Genomic DNA, 19,506 nt, shown 5'->3' on the forward strand with positions numbered 1-19,506 from the left:
ACGATTACGGTGAGTAATGTATCCCTTCTGAGGCTTGTGGAATCTGCTTAGATCACATGCTGTGCATAGATTAGCGAGCATTACCAGAAGAAGGAGGTGGGATGTGAGAAGGGTCATGAGCAAACAGGTGTCTTAGAACCGCTTGTCCCACTTGTGTATCTGTCTTGGAATGAGTGTCAATGCAGTAATGCTGAGTAAAAGTGTGAATAGAGCTCCAAGTAGCTGCTTTGCAAATGGTGTCGAGGGGAACATTTGCAATGAAAGCCAGAGTGGCCCCAATGCCTCTAGTAGAGTGGGCCCTTGGCGTAAAAGGCAGAGTTTTTTCAGAAAGAGAGTAACACAGCTGTATACAGTTGATAATCCACTTCGAGATAGCGCCTTTAGAGACGCGATCTCCCTCTCTGCCTGTAGCTACGGAGACAAACAGTTGATCTGTTTTCCTTAGCGGTCTGGTTTTATTTACATAGTAGAGGACCGCCCTACGCACATCTAGGGTGTGTAGTTTCACCTCAGCCGAGCTTTGCGGGCTCTGGAAGAAAGCCGGAAGCTCGATGGACTGGTTTACATGGAACTTTGATATAAATTTAGGTGAGAACCTAGGGTGTGTGCGTAAAACCAGTTTGTCTTTGTGGATAGTAAAGAAAGGATCCTGCACTGACAGAGCCTGAATTTCACTGACCCTTCTTATAGAGGTAATGGCTACTAAGAAGGCAGTTTTATAAGTCAGGTGTTTGAGACTACTTTTATGCATGGGTTCGAAAGGGGGGCCCATGAGCTTAGCTAGCACCACATTAAGGTCCCATCCTGGCGGTGGGTTCGAAATAGGAGGGTGAAGTCTCTTTACTCCTTCCATGAAGGCTTTAACTACTGGTACTTTCCACCACGACACCTTGTTATGGGATGTGGTGTAAGCCGAGAGGGCTGCCAGGTGTACTTTCAGAGAGTTAAAAACCAATACTGCGTCCAGCAGGTGGAGAATGTATGTCACGACGTTGGAAGGAGTGCAATCAACAGGGTTGATTTGTTTATTCTGGCACCAAATAACGAATCTTTTCCACTTGTCAAAGTAACAGTGCCTTGTGTTTGGTTTCCTGGATTCTTTTAGGATGTCCATACACCTCTGTGGTAAATTGAGATGTCCAAACTCTATGACCTCAGGAGCCATGCTGCCAGGTTCATTGAGTTGGGTTGCTGGTGCACTGTTTGACCTTGTTGCTGGGACAGTAGGTTGTACCGGGCTGGAAGTTTGATGGGCTCGCACACCGCCATCCTGCGTAGGTGTGGAAACCATGGTTGTCTCGACCACATGGGGGCAACTAGGATGAGCGTCATCGATTCCTTGTTCATCTTGTACACCACCTTCCTGATGAGGAGTTGGTGGAAAAGCGTACGCAAACATCCCTGACCAGTTCATCCACAGGGCGTTCCCTTGGGAGTCTGGCTGGGGGAACCTGGATGCAAATCCTGGGCATTGTTTGTTTTCGCTTGTGGTGAATAAGTCTATAGTGGGGAAACCCCACTGAGAGAAGAGATCTTCTACTATCTCTCTGTGAAGGACCCATTCGTGTTCTTCTGGGAGGGAGTCTCTGCTTAGAGCATCCGCTAGGGAATTGAGCTCCCCTGGAACATGTTGCGATGACAGGAAGATGTTCCGTCTGAGTGCCCATATCCAGATTTTCTGGGCAAGCTTGGACAGATTTGGCGAACGAGTCCCTCCTTGCTTGTTCAGATAGAACATGGCTGTCGTGCTGTCCGTCCGGATCTGCACCGACAGGTTTAGTAGATGGGGCTCGAACGACCGAAGCACTCGGAATACAGCCAGAAGCTCTAGTAGGTTGATGTGGTTCTTGGCTACTGAGTGAGACCAGAGACCCTGAGCTATGTGGTGGAGATGGTGAGCTCCCCACCCAGTCAGGCATGCATCTGTAGTCACCATTGCCTGTACTTCGGGATCGTAAAAGGGTTTTCCCCTTGGGAGATTCTCTCTTGTCCACCAGTGTAGGCTCTGTACAAGTGTTGGCGAAACGACCACTAGATCGTCCCACTGACCACTTGCCTGAGACCACTGTTTCGCCAACCATTCCTGCAGGGGACGCATGCGCAGTCGCGCGTGGGGGACCAGGTAAATGCATGACGCCATCATGCCCAGTAACCGCATTGCTTTGCGTACCGTTATTTGTTGACCGGACTGATAATGTGGAATTTGCAGTAGTATATTCCGAATTCTCTCTTCCGAAGGGAAGGTCAACCCTTCCTGAGTATCTAGAATTGCTCCTAGGAACTGTTTTGAGGTGCTTGGCACCAGGTTTGACTTCTTCTCGTTGATTGAGAAGCCTAATTCGTGGAGGAGGTCGATAGTCCTTTGAATGTTTGTCCTGCAAATTCCTGGGGTTTCCCCCGTTATGAGCCAGTCGTCCAGATAAGGGTACACTGGGATTGCCTCCCTGCGTAGGTGTGCCGCTGCCACCGCCAGTACCTTGGTGAATACCCTTGGTGCTGAAGCTATCCCGAAGGGCAGTACCTTGAATTGGTAGTGGCGACTGTCCACCTTGAAGCGCAAGTACTTTCTGTGCGCCGGGAGCATGGAAATATGAAAATAAGCATCTTTCATATCCAAGGTTGCCATGTAATCCCCCTTTTTTAGGAGGGGGGTTACCTCTTGTAGCGTGGTCATACGGAATTTTTGGGGCTTGACGTACCTGTTGGCAGGCCGTAGGTCCAATACTGGGCGCATTGTCAAATCTTTCTTTGGCACAAGGAAGTAAGTTGAATAGATACCCTTGTTTACCTGGTGTCCTGGGACGAGTTCTATCGCGTCCTTTTCTAGCAGAATGGCGATCTCCTCGAGAAGGATTTTCTGATGTTCTAAGGAGTGTACTTTTTGTCGTGGAGGATGGTTCCGGGGACGCTGCAGTAATTCTATACAATATCCTGTGGACACTGTTGACAGCACCCATCTGTCTGAGGTGATCCCTTCCCAAACCTGGGTGAAGTTGGAAATGCGTCCCCCTACTGGGGTTGCATGAGAAGGGACCCTGAACTGAGCGTCACTGCTTTGGTGGAGGCGTGCCACCTCCCTTGTTGGGGCTGCCTCTGCCTCTCCCACGACCTCTTTTGTTACCCCTGCCGTAACTCTGGGTAGACTGCTGGCTGTTGTTCCACTGTGTACCCTGTCCCTGGGCATAGTTGCCTCTTTGTGAATTTTGGCCGCGTGGGCGACGAAAATTACTGTTCCCCCTCTGGTTAGGGGGTTTGTTGGTTAGTTGGCCAAGGGATTTCAGTGTTTCGTATTCGTCCTTGGCGTTTTTCAGTGCGTCTTCGACCGCTTTCCCAAACAATAGATCGGGTTCCACCGGCTTGTCTATTAATGAAGCCTGAGCTTCTGTTTTGAACCCAGACTGCCGTAACCACGCATGTCTCTTGATAACAGTACCTTCTGCTATCAATCTCCCTGCGTTGTCCGCGGCGTTGAAAGTTGCTTTCAATATGCAACCAGACACGGCTCTCCCTTCTGCCGAGATCCGAGCCAATTGGCCCTTTAACGGTTCAGGAGCAGAGGCTATGAGTGCCGCGACCTCTTCCCACTGATGGCAGTTGTAGCTGGCCAACAGGGTGGTGGAGTTAGCAATCCTTGCTTGGTAGGCGGACGTTGAGGCTACCTTCCTGCCAAACCCGTAAAGTTTCTTGCTCTCCTTGTCGGGAGGAGCTTCTGACGAAGATAAGGGTGTTCCAGCCCTCTTCCGAGTGTTGGTAACAACTAGGGAGTCTAGTTTAAGATGTCCTCTTATATAGAGAGGGTCAGACTGGGCTACCCGGAAAAGTTTTTCGACCCTGGGGTTGACTGCTCTGGTGAGGTTTGGGTTCACCAGGGACGGATCTATTCTTCGTTGGATGGATTTAAGGATAGGGATGGTCTGAGCGACCGGCCTCCTCTCTCCCACCAACTCTTCTGCGAAGTCCCTTTCCTCCTGTACACCGTGGGTGTTGATGTGAAAATGTTCTACCGCGCGAGCGAGAACCTCATTAAGGAGGGGCTGGTTATCGACTGGCGAGTCGGTAACTGGGGCTTCGTTCTCTACCGGGGAATCTACTCTGTAAATTTCCTGCTCATCTTCTCCCTCCTCCTGGTCCTCATCATCCGCATAGTATTCCGTCCCGGTTTGTTCCTCCATAATTTCAAACTCCTGGTCCCCCTCAGGGAAAGGCTCTCCTTGGTACCTGGGGTGTGGAGTAGAGTATGGAGTAGTGTAAGGCTGTACCTCGAAGGGTTCAGGTCTTTCGAACCAGGCCCTTTTACTTAGGGGGATGGGATCAGTGGAACCTGAGGGTGTGGCCCCCTGAGGGTCATACGAGAGGAAATGCTCTGGATTCTTGTCGTAAAAATCAGCAAGGAAGACATCCTTGACATGACCCTGTCTATGTCTTCGCTGGACCATTCTTTGGAACAGGGGATGACTTTAGTAGGCAATTTAGGGGACTTATCAAGGGTACCCTTGCTGGATGTTGATCTCTCAGTAGACTTGTATTTGTTTGTCTGCTTAGGGGGGGAAGGAGGGTTTTACAGGAGTGGAAGAATGTGCTTTCCGCTGTTTCCCCCCCTCCCCGTGCTTGGAAAAATGTTTTCCCTGTCCCTTGGAGGCCCCGGAGACTTTCGACGCCTGGCGTCGAGGGTCGGGAGAGGTATCTGTGTTTTTCGAGCGTGGGGCCTCGCTGGTGTTAACTGCGGGCTCCGTCTCTTGGAGCGCGGCCTGGGGGTGGAAGTCGTCTTCGTCCTCCGACGATCGAACTTCCATTAGTCTAGGGAGCGAGGCACTCTTGGCAAGAGTGGATGATTGCCTTGCGTGATGAGGCGATCTCGATCGAGAGCGCCCAGAGGACACCGAGTCGGACCGTTCTATCTGTGCCTCTTTCCGAGAAGTCGACGTCGTCGAGGTTCGGTTGGACTTAGTGTGCTTAGTGTGTGTAGGGTGTGTAGCGCTTGCGTCGCCGGGGGTCTTCCCCATAGCCGCCCTGCCGGACGACCTTCCGAGGTCGGGGACCTGCGCTCGGCTGTCTTTCGACGCCGTAATGCCCTCGCCGTCCGAAAGTACGGCGTCGCTGCCATCGCTGAAGGCGCCCTCCGCTGCCATGGCCGCCTGCCTGGCGTGGTGGGCCCAACGCTTTGTCGAACGGTCCTTAAGTGTCTTAGGTTTAAACCTACTACACGCTCTGCAGTTCGCTTCGGGGTGGTCCCTCGGCAAGCAGAGATTGCACGTGGCGTGCCTGTCGACCCAAGGGTATTTGCGGTTGCACTTGGGGCAGAATTGGAAAGGGGTACCCTCCATACGCACCTTGAGGCAGCGGGCTGATCAGTGTAGGAAATATATAAGTATCTATATACCAAGAGTTAAGAGTATGTACCACCCCCCACTCTCCCTACTTGCAGGGCCGAGGCCAGCGGCCTACTAGGCCCGGGCCGAGGCCAGCGGCCTTCCGAGGCCCAGATCTGTCGTGCAGCAGCCGACGGTCGATGTCTTCTCCAGCCGTCGTCGAGTGTCGGGGGTCGACGTTGGGGTGGGGAAGGATGTCAATAAAGAATTATAAATTTCAATTATTAGCAAAAGTATGGCTAAGGCCAGGGGACTCCGCAAGATGCTTCCGACCAGTATGGCGGAAAAAAACAATCTGAGGATCCTAGACGCGTGAGGGATCTTGGGTACAGTGGACGTCACACTAGGGATAGTATTACTGGCACGCCTGTGTCGACGCCCATTTTTGAGTTTCGAAAAACAAACTAATACTCCGCAGCTTCCACTAGATGTCGGCCTATGCACAGCATGTGATCTAAGCAGATTCCACAAGCCTCAGAAAAATAATTATATCTCTTTTACACCAAGCCCTGGTCAGTGTTTACTTGTTCTACTGTGTTCTCTTGACCTAGTGTGAATACTCTGTATACTGCCTAACTCTTCTTGAGGGAAGTCTGACTGCTCAGCCACAGCTACCCAGTGAATCTGCGTGGTACAGACTGCTACCAAGTGGGTTTACTGCCAAACACCTGTAGTCCTAAATCTTTTGCAGTGGTCCCAGAGGGAACTGCACAGGTTTCTGCTTAACAGGGATGACTGCTGCCCAAGATGAGTACAAGGCGGGAGGCTCCTGCAGTGCCGACCCGATTTCCGAAGTCAGTCAGTGCTAAACAAATCGGAACTGGCCCTCAGGACTTATCAGGACCCTATGTGTAAAAGAGGAGGACCAGATCTGGTGCAATGAGGGCAGGTAACCACGGGCCTCACAGGGTCAGGTAGCAGGAGACTCAGAGGCTGGTCCAACAAAGGCTCAGTGGACTGACGTAGATGTGCCCAGGCCCAGAACCAGGAGAGGGAGTCCCGGGATGTACTGTGCGGGTGGAGGAATCAGGGGCGTTCCGGGAGTGAAGTGCCAGCAGGGAGGACCGGCGCCTCAGATGGCCGTGAGGCAGGAGGGATCCCGCAGGGTTGGACCACAGGCAGAGCGGGAGGAGGCCGACTCTGAGGCCCGAATCAATGTGGAGTGCGACAGACCCAGCTCACATCACTCACCGGGACCCCGCAGTCAGCAGAGGAGATCAGGAGCCAGTGCAATGAGGGGATTGGGCGGGCCTCACAGGGTCCGATAGCAGAAGAGACACAGAGGCTGGACCAATGCTGTTTCCTCGGACGGCTGTCAAGGCACCCAGACCCCGAACCAGGAGAGGGGGTCTGGGCTGGAATGAGGTGGGTCAAAGGCGGGCCCAGGCAGCTGGAGAGAAACTGAGGCCGGTCCGATGCTGGCTCTCTGGATGACTGCTGCGGGCCCCCGAGTAGGAGAGGGGGTCCTGGACACAACGAGGTGTGTTGAGTAGGGCCTATTATACAGATTGATCGTTACAGTTGGTTACAAATCTTGTCTAGGTGTATAGTCTCCTGTACATGGTGAATACAGTAATAATGCAAATCTAAGAGTGGCAGGCTCTTTAGATGAAGAGCTTGGTTTTTAAGGCCTTGCGGAAGGCCGTGTGTGAGTCGATTGATCTCATCTGAGCTGGGAGGTTGTTCCATAGGGTAGCCGCCATATTGGGGAAGCTGGAGCCTCCTGCACGCACTCTCCGTGTGTGTGGATCCGTGATGCAGTTGGTATAGGCTGCCCTTGAGGGTCTGGAGACAGTTTGTCTAGTTATCCTTTGTGTCAGATAGGGAGGTGCTTGGTCGTGAAGGCACTTGTGTGTAAGAGCCAGAGTTTTGAAAATGACCCTTTCCTTGATGGGGAGCCAGTGTACCTCCCTCCTGATCCCCGAGATGTGTTCCTTGCGCGAGGTGCCTGTGGCAGCCCTTAAGGCATTATTTTGGGCAATCTGGAGTTTGGCAAGGTTTTTTTGGGAGGTTCCAATGAACGGGGCATTGCAGTAGTCGAGTCTGGAGCCGATGATGGCTCTGGCTATTGAGATGCAGTTTTGCCGTGACAAGAAGGGCCTGATGGCATTGATGATTTTGGAGTGGTATGCTGCGGATGAGGCGATGGTATATGCCCTCCATCTGGACTTCCAGGTTGCTTCTCATTTTCAAAAACTGAAATAGTGCTCTAAACCCTCTTAGACAATGTCAAAGATTACAAACAAATAAAACAAAATGTGTTTTTTTGTTGTTTTTTTTAAAACTAAATTTGCTTTGGTCTAAAGTTAGACTCTAAACACACGTATCAATGCATCCAGCAATTACTCAAGGAGTCACAAATAGGGTTAGTAAAAAAAAAAAAAAAAAAAAACAGGTAATGCAATAATACAATGTTAGTGCACATTGAGACCCTCAAGGAACTATAGCAGGTTCCAAAAAAGATTTAATTTACAACCGATTATCAGTTTTCCTGGATATAGATACTTCGAGACACAAAGATCATCAAATCCCAAAATACTCCTGCTTTACTACAGTAACTACTAGAAATGTTTAATTGCTGGGAAATCATTGTCCCAGATTTTTAAAAAGGGCACAGTACAGACCTCTGTAATGCACACACTATGCATTGCAAATATGCACTATGCCCACACAATGTACATGCCCCACATTGATAAACGGGTAATGTGTATGATGAAAGGGGTTCAAAACAAATAAAAGTACCATGGTGACTGGCCGGGAGCGCATGTGTCAAGATGAGCATCCAATAAATACATTTGATCCAGGCCACCATATTGGGACGACCATAGCCAAATAAAACCAACAGACTCCCATCACCTCCAGGTTTTAAACTCCATCTCTGAATGTCAAAAGCACCCCATGGTCAGTTCTGGTACATTCTCCTTCAATACTACTTTTTCAATTTGAATCCGGTTATGTTATTTGGCATTTATTCAGCGCTCTATATATATCAATGGTATGACCTCAAAGGGTTTATGGGTTGACCGCCCATGGGGACCGAAGTCCAGGTCAGTCGCGAGAGTAGGGTATTATAGGGTGCTTAGGTGCACTCATTATGTGAGCAGCTGAAGCGATTGCCTGATGGTAGTGGAATCCTAACGTCTGATGGTAGCTGCATCTTAACGTTAGGCTTGGTGGTATTGTGAGGTCAGTTGAATATGTGCAGTCTGGTGGTTGGTCTCCGAGACTGCATTCTAGCGGCATTAGGCCTGTGAAGGATGCTTATGTGTGCAGCTAGGCAGATTTTTCGTGGGGTATAGCTGCATTCTAGTAGGTTGTTGAGGTGTTCATGGAGTATTGTTCGTATGTGAGCAGCCAGGCCGAAATTGATCAAGGGGTGTAGCTGCGCTCTAGTGTGTGTTGCTGTAGAGTAAAGCGTGAGCATAGTGATGGGGAGAGGCGAGTGTCTGGAGTGGATGTGTTATTCTTACCAGCCCACTGTTCCGGATTACATTCACGCGTTTCGCGATAGCTGCACTCAGAGGGAGATGGGCTGCCAAGAGCAAGGCAGAGTCACACCTGACTATTCTAACCAATTACATAGGGGGGGGGGGGCGGGGACTGGGAGAAAGCCAGAGACAAACCAAGAACTACACCCCAGGGACTGCACACTAACTGCAGGCCAGCTCAGTAAAACAGGGTGAGAAGCCACAGAGAAACAAGAGAAAACATCCAGAATAGCACACCTTGATCAAAAAACGATTGAAAGAAAACACTCAAACCCCTCCACGGGAGCACATGAAACAGGCCAAAAACGGATTACAATCAATGTACAACTACTCACTGAGCATCAGCCAGCCCCTAAGTTTACTTCCGGGGTGGTCTCCCTAGGAGAGCTTTCAAGATTGCAGTCCAGAAGGCAAGTGGAAATGGCTACAAAGAGCAAGGCAGAGACACACCAGTCTATTCTAATCAATTGCTAGGGGGAGGACGGGACCTGGGAGAAAGTCAGAGACAAACAAAGCACCGATGAATAAAATGGCAGCAGGCAAGTTTAAATAATATAAACTTTATATTACTATCTATTCCAACAGCTGGCTATACCAGGGAAAGAAGGGCTTGGAGCATGAATTTGAATCGGCAAAGCTGAAGATTAACAAACGTACAGGGATTTCAACACAAAATGTACTTAAAACAGAACATCACCCTTTGCTACACCACAAAGTTTGCAAACTCTGTTTACACTTTATCTTGACTGACAGCTGCCAACAGTTGTTGGTCCTTCACATTACTTAAATTGTACAGCTATTCACCAGTTTCTATTCACCTAGGTTTCCTATACAACTATTGGAATACATGAGACATTTTTAAATCCATGCCAATAAAATATAATTTAATGATATGATCTATTTTTCTACTTACCCGCTGTTGGGTTCATCAGATTCTGTTGCACTGCAGGGCTGGTGGGGGCTGGAACATTCATCTGTGAAAGCAAAGCCTTTCTAGGGTCTTGCCACGTTGTAGTTTGATCAATATGACTAAAGAAAGAATACAGGATTTTGTTAGAAAAGCTAAAGCAAAGCTTTTGCATTACCATTACATGTAATTCACTTATTAGTAGCCAACCATTTAAAACAAACAAGGGACCAAAGCATCAAGAATAAAGGTATTTAACTATATGCTTAAAGAATGCACAAGTAACCAATCAATGCCCAAACTGCTTATACACAAGTCCTACGAGTAAGATTATTATTCACGGACAACAACACCACTTCCGCCCAATGATTCCATTCTGGATTGATAATGGTATAGGTAAGAAATAGGGTGGAGGTATTCCTAAAATATGTTTTGATTGGGTACAGTTTAGCAAATGTCAAAGGTAAACAGCTCAAGCTAGGTCACAATTCATGCTAATTAGGAATCTGAGGGGAGTTTCAAGTTAATTTATAAGCTGTGAAGAGTTGTTTCAATTGGTTTCTAATTGCAAAGGTTAGGGTTGTATGAGCTTTCTCTGTTAAGTGTGAGCTTTCTCTGTTAAGTGTTTGATAGTGATTGGGGAAAGCTGTACCGGTCGATCAGGTGGTATGTCCTGATCCGATGGTGGAATATCCTGGTACAATGGTTTGTACTCCCATAAATGGAGGATAAAGACTTTTAAAAATTATTCTTTTGCATAGGCGTCAACGTTAGGACATTTCTTCGGGAATCAGCCGAAATGACTGAATCCAATTTACCTAAGCCACCAAAAGACCTAAAATACATAGCACCAAAAGTTCAAACTACAAAAAGTTCGGACCTTTTATGTTATGTATGTTTTGGTGAGGTAGGTAAAAACAAAGCATGTGGGAGCTGCGGGGGCATCCACCGCAACACCACGCTCACCATACTTTACAGTATAGTGAGCAGGGTTTCGGGGAACACCCCCGCAGCTGCCCGACTTCAAGGTGAAAGGTAAGTAGGGGGGTGAGGAGGTGGGCAGGGGTTAGGTTTTGGGGTTGTTTTACAACGAATGTCCGTACATTTCTCATGCAAACATTTATGTATATCGTACATTTCTCATGCAGTCATTTCCGTCGCAGACCTTTTTGCCAGGGTAAAAGAACCCCAATTAATTTATTCGACAGAGCCCTCATAGGGCTTGACCCTTGACTCGATGGAGTCTGACGATTTTCCGTTGTGTCCAGAACTCTGGGTTCTTGAGGGGTCTCCAGCCTACGTCCCGGGCTCGAGGGCGTGCAGGATTTAGTCTCAGCCCTTTCCTTGTCGGCTTTAGATGGCACGACAGGAGCATGGCCTCTTTCGTTTTCTTTCAAGGGGGTTGGGCCTCCTTCTCAAAAATGTTAAGCATTTCCTCTCTGAGTGGAGGATTTGGTTGGGCAGGTTATTCTCTCCGGAGACGAATCGGATGAAGATGGTGATCTTTAGTACCTTTTCTTTGCCTTCTTCAAAGACGAGAAATGGTGCGACCCGCTACGGGAGCAAGAACGCTTTTTTGACCTTTTCCTTCGAGGAGTCACCTCTCGACTTGGATGATCGCTTCTTTGATGGTGTCATCGGTGGGGATTTATTAGGGGGCCGCTAATTTCCCCTTACGCTCTTTCAGAGCGTTACCAGTCATGGACTGACAGGACCCACGGTCCGCCATCCTATGGGCCACACCAAGGCACCACAGACACACACAATAAGGATCCGTAAGGAACATCTAGGTGTCGCAGTCATGACATTTTTTTAACCCGGTCTTCAGGGTTGATGGTGTCGAAGACGAGGCCATCATACTCTAGTATCTGAGTTTTTTCTCACAAAAAAAAAAGCACGCCATATCTCTCGAAGCATTAGCACTCACTGAAAAACAGAACTGAAGCCAACGGGCTCTGCACGCGCTATATATACTGACAATGACGTTGACTCTGAGATGGAAGCCTTCGAGGGACACTGAGTCGACCATATCGACGCACAGCACCCTCTGCCGGAAAACACATTTCCGAAGCAGCTGAAGCTATCAAAACAAATGAGGAATACATGGCAGGATACAATCCATTTGAAAATATTTAATATATATTGCGTGTATGGATTTATTATAAGGTGTTAAACCTTAAGGAACAGCACATTTATCTTATTGTATTGACAGCACTAGCACTTTATTTGGTTTTAGAAAAATGTACATTGTTATTTTTCCCCATTTTATTGTGCCTTGTTTAATGTGGATGTGGCATGTGTTCTTTTATGGCAATGCACCAACAAATAATTGATTGAAATAATGTTTTGGACATTTGAACAGTGAGACAGTCTCACAAGGGGTTTCGGATCTGTCCCTATTCAAAAACACAAAAGTCACATACTTGATATACTGAAGCATTACTAAAACCTCTTAAGTGGTGATGGCAAAGCATGAATGTGGGCTTGAATACATTAATTTGCACTCTTGGGGAAGAAAGCAGAGACCATAACAAGGTAATCCATACAGAAATAGCCTACATCCACACATCCACCACCAACTGGCAAAGGCCCAATAAGTAGCCGTTTCCTGATCCAAGAAAGAGCAGTGGTATTGTCTATGTGAATTACTATTAGACCACAAATAGCAAGGCCACAACGATTGTTTTAAGTTTCAGTAGGATTATGCTGAGACACACAAACCCCACCTTTCCCACAGAATATTTGTTCAGTATGCCCTTCACTGGTACACAGAAGATAGCATTGTTATGGAGACCTGAATAGGCACATGAAAGTAAGCATCTTGAAGGTCCAATACAATTCTGGTGCTGGAGGGCCTGAAGGATCTGAGAAAGTGTGACCATCTTGAACTTGTCCTTCCTGAGGAACTTGTTCAAGCATCTCAAGTCCAAGATGGGTCTCAATTCTCCGTCCTTCTCGGGAATTAGGAAACGCACACAGTCTCTGGCACTAGCACTCCATTGTAAACCACCAACAGCACCCGCCCACATGCCTGACCTCCGAGCTGCTTACTGGAGGCTAGCCAGCCAACCCAGGTGCTAACCTGGCAAAATGCACACACATCTTAAAATTAACTCCTAGAATCTCCCACACATGGACTTCGGTCCCCGGAAGCGTTCCAACAACAAAGCGCATTGAGGCCATACAAATGGGGAAAGGGTGCTATATAATTGACAAATACAATATTGTGATAGTCCTACAGCACGTGAAACTTGTCCAAGAGGTGGTGTATTGTGACCTCACCAGGGTGTCACTAGACCTTAGTCTGTGGATAGTAAAAAGAGAACGTTTGGGAATGAGATGGAGTTATGAACATGGGATTAGCCGGCAGACAAACTAATACAGAAGGGCAAAGTTACGTGAGATGAGTGGGAGGTTGTGGTGGTAGGGATCTGTGTTTAACTATGATTAGTTATTGGCAAGCATGAGAGACAATGTCTGGAACGTAAAGCTTAATTTAAAAAAAGGCTTCACTGTGAGGGCAATACCTAGCCCAGACAATTCATGGTACTAGACGTAGTTGGTGTGCCGTTGTATGATGGACTCGAGATGTCCTCAAGCGACCTAGAGTGTGGAGGCTTTCAGCGAATTGTTTGTAAGAAACAATACCTGTGTTTGGGAAGATAACTGGTTTTGCCAAGCCAGCTCACAGATGTACTAATCCTTGAGAAGACCAATTGCACTCTGTTCTTCAAAAAGATAACTTTGCTCAACTCATATCTCAATACTGATCTAGGATTGACATCTCACATTGAATCACCAGCCTTTTAATACATCAGTAAGTACAAGTAAGGATGCTAACTGAAAACACGAATACCACAAAGCCTTTTGAAAATGTTTCCACAGTCTTGTGTATGCATCATCACGTCTTGTAGGTGACCACACTCTCTTGTTTCGGTCCCCCAGGCGGCCCTCAGGTGGTTCCAATGAAACAATGAGTACACATTGATTGATGAGTGCATCAATGAAACCCACAGCAGTCCACAACATTTAAACAATTCGAAAAGAAATTGAGTATTTCACCATATTAATCTTCCCGACAACCCACACATTTTTCATTGATCACATGGTTACAAAGTTCTTAATTGGCAGAATAACGTACCTAGCTTAACTGCTTGTTTACTATTAATTTCCACCTTTTTCTACATACACAGTCACATCAGGTTTTGTACTGACTTAGTGTTCATAGTACAAAAAGGTTGTCCATGTAAGGCACCCGCACAGAACATACCTCAAATCCATTACTTGCAAGTCCAGAAATGAACCATACAGCCCAGCATCAATAAAGTGGCCAGTCTGATCAACACATATTGGCCAATTTTACACACAGTATAGGATTTTTGAAAAAATGTACATGAAGAGGCAAAGTGGAGGGCCCATTTTGTGAGGGCTGGTATATGAATATCATTGTTTAAATTGTTTTTTTATTAAAGTGAGTTTGGTTAACAAATAAACCTTTTGCACTATAAATCAAAAAACCCATACACAAAAGTAGTAAAATAAATCCAAAATAATCATACATCGAAAATAAAAAGTAAAAAGCAATAATCACTATGCTAATTAATTTCAACATACATTTAATAAAGACATCTATTTCTGCAAGTTGTTTACATCCGAGATAATCAATTGCGTTGTTCCATATACAATTCCACACCGTTTCACCAAATTGGCAGCAAATTTTGCATAGTTACCAGTTAGGGCCCTCTGGACATTACTAACTGCATCACAGTTGGACACCCCGTCCGTTTCCCCACATTGCTGCACCTTCAAACAGGAGACTGTGGCCTGAAATCAGGAAAACACCAATGTGGTCGTAGAAGGACCGATCCCAACACGAACAAAACTCTAGTTCCAGACCCTATGATGCACGGTTTCCAAGATATTCGCACCGCAACGAACTGCACCAAACCAGGGTGAGGCAACAGGTGACAGGTGGGGAGAGAGCACAGAAGGTCCCAGTATGCAGCAGCACACCAACTCTTAAACCCCTCCCCCCCTTCCATACCCTCCACGTCTGCTCCGGGGTATGTCAGCCATCCACACATGCCCATTCTCAGTGCAGTGTACTTCAGGGTGCAAAACACAATGAGCAAATAAACAGCGACCTACAGGATCAGTATTATCAGGTCTGTCTGCAGAACCGGTTCGGAGAACATGCACTTCTGCTAGTCTTATATAAAATTTTAACAGTGGACAGGTTGCCCCAGTTTATCATGAAACCCTTAATTTGCCATTGCACCTAATGTGCTGCTTCAAAGAGAACCAACGCCTCATTACAAACGTGGAAAGTGCAGCCATAATAACCGAAGACTGCGCCCCTATAATCGTGCTCCAAAATTATCTGAGAGGATGCTTTCCTCGTGGAATAAAAAGTGAAGGTAACCCTTCATGTAATTAGCCCTCAACACTTGGCACGATGTTAAGACGTGATGTCCAGTTATGCCAATTGACAGTCGCCACTGTCTCATTAATTGCAATACCATTCCCGGCACAAAGATGGCAAATCTCAGCAGATTTTGTCAAGTACGAGCAAGGGGTATATATTTTGCGAAGCCCTGGTAACAATATTCAACAAACCTCTTTTTGCTTTTAAGTATGTTCAGATTTGCACCTCGGTACCAGCCCATGGTTTTCTTTTTTTAAACTACATGTACATTGATTAAAGTAAGAGCATGATCTAAAGCCAGACCAAGATCGTTTAAATGGGATAACAAATCCTGAACAACCCCATTCCGAACAACGTCCGACATGTGCAAGGCTACAATCCTAACAGGGAATCTGAATCAAAACGTAATAGACAAAGCTTCAAATATAACTTAATACGCAGAATCAACAATAAAGATCTAATAGACAGCAAACCAAGCTAGAGTCGTAAAGCCTCAACAGGCACTGAATTGGGAACACCCACAATGGATCTCAGCAGTACTTTCCCTTTTTTCTTTTCAAACCTGGTAATGTTTAGTTTATTTGTGTGTTGTTAACAGGGCCTCCAGCCCATATAAGAGACCGGAAGCATTACTTTTCTATAAAGTAAGGGGACCTTCTAAATTAAAGCCTCCTTTCTTGGTGATGCATTTTTTTTAAATTTTTATCATGATCCATTTTTTCATGGCTCAGGCATGGTAAATTCACCATTGTAGGGAAATCGCTGGTCATGATTAATAGGCTAGCCAAGATGCACTTAACTATTTACTATGCCCAGGGTTGCGTTTGCCATTTAACAACTAAAAGGGAGTTTGTTCTTGGACTACCCCCGATTATAATTTTTGATTTTGCAGGGTTGATCGTCATATGAGAGTTCGGGGGTAAGAGCTACGGCCATATATGTAGAGAGGACATCCAGGAGGATTCAGATGATTATGTTGTTGCCTTTTTTGTTTGGGAAATATCGTGTTAAGGAGGTCATTCATGTTGTGGGCTCCCAATGTATTGTACAATACTGGAAACCTTCAATAAAAGTAACACTGTCGTTGGCATATGCCAACCACGGAATGGGCTCCCTTTCAAGCTTAGGTGGGATGTCACGGCAATCGAAGTGCATCCTCCAAATCTGAAACAGATATTAAACAGCAGGGGGTGCCAATAGCCACCCCTGTTTGAGGCCCCGGTTGGTTTTTACAGGCCAAGTAATAGCGCCATCTTGACTTATCTGCACCCGACAGTCACCTCTGTATGCAGTAACTTTATAAGGTGAAGCAGACGAACATCAAAGCCGCACCTTTCAAGTTTACTCGATAGTATGGATCGGGAGGCAAGGCCTTTGAGTAGTCAATGAATCACAGATCTAGTTTGTAATTCGGCTGTCTGAGGATTTCATCCATTACACAATGTAATGCACATGTATTGTGTGCTTTATTGTGTCTGCACCTAAAGCCTGTTTGATACTTGTTTAGTCTATTGTTCTTTTCTGAACATAAGGGAGGAGCACATCTGGATCTATGTGATCTTACCAAAACATTTCGACGGATTAAATCTTAGAGAATTATTTTTTTTGTTGGGCGCCCACCCCACACAAATCCATCCTGTTCCACTTTTTAGGTACCGGGTCCAGGATGGATTCCCTTAAACTGCGGGGTATGGTTCCCAACAAGAATATTCTGTCAAACAACTGCTTTAACAGGGCAGCCCAAATGTGAGGATGGACTTTTATAATGACATTGGCTAATGCATCAGGGCCTGGTGTTCTTGAATGCAACACTTCTTGTTGGTGTTTCTATCCTATTCTATCCCGTGTATAAATCTAATGGCTTTGATCAAGCCTGTCTTTTCATGGATAAGCCCATGTTCATAGCGTATACATCTGTGTAAATGAAATCCAGGGCCATTGTGTTAGGTTTGTCAGCCAACAGATTTAAGTTTTAAGTTTTTCACCATGGTATTAGCTCCACCAAGGAGGCCACAGAGATCCTTACAATTTCATTGGTGTTGGTGCTCTAATGATTTTGCCTTTTAGTCCATTTGCAAAATGTCTTGCCCTGATGGAGGCCACAGTCACCACAACAGACAAGATGACTAGATGATTTATTGCCACAAAAATGGGATGTCTTTTGGACTCCTAGATTTGTCAGGCTAGACCGGCCAGGAGGCTCAAGCCATATTGCTCAGGCTTGCAAGAGAACCTGTGGAGCCAAGGAAAGGGAAGTTTTGAGGGTGTGTGCAGAGGGTGACATTGTGCTGAAAGGAACTCAATTCTCAGTGTGGGAGGACGGTGTCCCGTTAATAAAGCTTTGTGCATTTTACTAGATGAAGATCAACATCTTTCACTTAGTCAGCTGTACCAGAGCCAAGGTTTTGTTTTAGCTCTACCATGGCCATTCTATTAGAAGAAAGTTCAGCAGGAAAAAGGTCAGGCATTGACTTGGAAATGAGCTGTCTCTGAATTTTGAGACACAAGCGACATTCGTCATGCTGGCAAAATCTGTGGGGAGGGACACAGATACCTCAATCAGCTGTCCACTAACAACTGACAGACAAATCTCTTTTCAACTACCTGTGCAACTATTTTGGAATGAGGTGTCACTAGAGAAAGCTTTGTTATGAGGGTGTGTGAGGAAGACAGATTAATGTTATGTTATTTTGCACTTATATAGCGCCTTATATACCATTGGTATGGTCTGAAGGCGCTGGTAGGTTGAACGCCCTTGGGAACCGAAGTTCAGATCAGTAGAGAAAGAACGGAGAGTCAAAAAGGTGCGTGTGAGCACCGGGTATGTGTGCAGCTCGTGCGGTACTCGTGTAATAGCTGCTTCTTAGCGGTAGATGTGGTGGTTTAGAGATCAGGAGAATGTCTTCGTTCTGGCAGGATTTATCCGGAACGGATGTGGCTGCGTTAGGCCTGAGGAAAACGCCTGGCTGGGGGTGTGATACCAGCAGTGTTTACATAGAATGATGTGGAGTAAGCGGTGGATGTTGGTATGAGAACAGTTATACCGAATGGTGTCATAGTATCTCTGTGTTCTAGTTGAGTGGTGATGTAAGGAGAGAGTAAGCGTGGTGGTGTGATATGATGGGTTATATGCTCTTTCAATGAGCACACTTCTAAATGCAACGTTCCCAGAGAGGGTACTGGGCGAACTTCTAAATTCAATTTTTCATAGCAAGGCTACTGGGCGAACTTCTAAATACAATTTTCCACAGAGAGGTTTATTGGGCACACTTCTAAATTCAATTTACCAGAGAGGCTATTGGGCAGAGGGCTATTGGGTACACTTCTAAATGCAATTTTCACAGAGCGTCTACTGGGCATACTTCTAAATTCAATTTTCCAGAGAGGCTATTGGGCACACTTCTAAATTCAATTTTCTAGAGAGGCTATTGGGCACACTTCTAAATGCAGCTTTCCAGAGTGTCTATTGGATACACTTCTATAATCAACTTTCACCGATGCGAATGGGAACACTTCTAAATGCAACTTTCACAGCGTGGCTATTGGGCACACTTCTAAAGCAGCTTTCATAGAGGATATTGGGCACACTTTTAAATTCAATTTTCCACAGAGAGGCTACTGGGCACACTTGTATAATCAATTTTCAAAAGGCTATTGGGAGCAGCTCTAAATTCAATTTTCTCCAGAGGCTATTGGGCACACTTCTAAATGCATTTTTTTACAGAGCGTCTATTGGATGCGCTTCTATAATCAACTTTCACAGAGGGCATTGGGCACACTTCTAAATGCCACTTTCATAGCGAGGCTATTGGGCACATTTCTAAATTCAAATTTTCCACAGACAGGCTACTGGGCGCACTTTTAAAATCAGTTTTCCAGAGAGGCTATTGAGAAGACTTCTAAATTCAATTTACCAGAGAGGCTATTGGGCACACTTCTAAATGCAACTTTCCAGAGTGTCTATTGGGCACACTTCTAAATGCAACTTTCACAGAGTGTCTATTGGGCACACTTCTAAATGCAACTTTCACAGAGGGTCTTGGGCACACTTCTAAATTCGATTTACCAGCGAGGCTGTTGGGCACATTTCTAAATTCACGGAGAGGCTATAGGGCACACTTTCTAAATGCAACTTTCACGTGCTAACAATCACAGTTCCATCTAGATGCGACGCAGGCCAATATTCACAATTCCATCTAAGAGTGGACATGCTAACATTCACAATTCCATCTAAGTGTGGACATGCTAACATTCACAGTTCCATCTAGATGCGACGCAGGCCAATATTCACAATTCCATCTAAGAGTGGACATGCTA

General features: G+C 46.2%; 1 protein-coding gene across 2 annotated transcripts in view; it reads right to left on the reverse strand.

The window, feature by feature from the left end:
* The window catches only part of YAP1 (Yes1 associated transcriptional regulator), a 538,742-nt gene that overhangs the window by 367,122 nt on the left and 152,114 nt on the right, over nucleotides 1–19,506 (reverse strand). For both annotated transcript variants that reach the window (XM_069639074.1, XM_069639075.1), the window contains exon 3: nucleotides 9,771–9,886. In XM_069639074.1, coding sequence (XP_069495175.1) covers nucleotides 9,771–9,886 — 116 coding nt within the window. The remainder of the gene's footprint in view (nucleotides 1–9,770; nucleotides 9,887–19,506) is intronic.

The sequence above is a fragment of the Ambystoma mexicanum genome, chromosome 7q (genome assembly GCF_040938575.1).
Source record: "Ambystoma mexicanum isolate Mex_15411 chromosome 7q, UKY_AmexF1_1, whole genome shotgun sequence".
Classification (NCBI taxonomy): Eukaryota; Metazoa; Chordata; class Amphibia; order Caudata; family Ambystomatidae; genus Ambystoma; species Ambystoma mexicanum.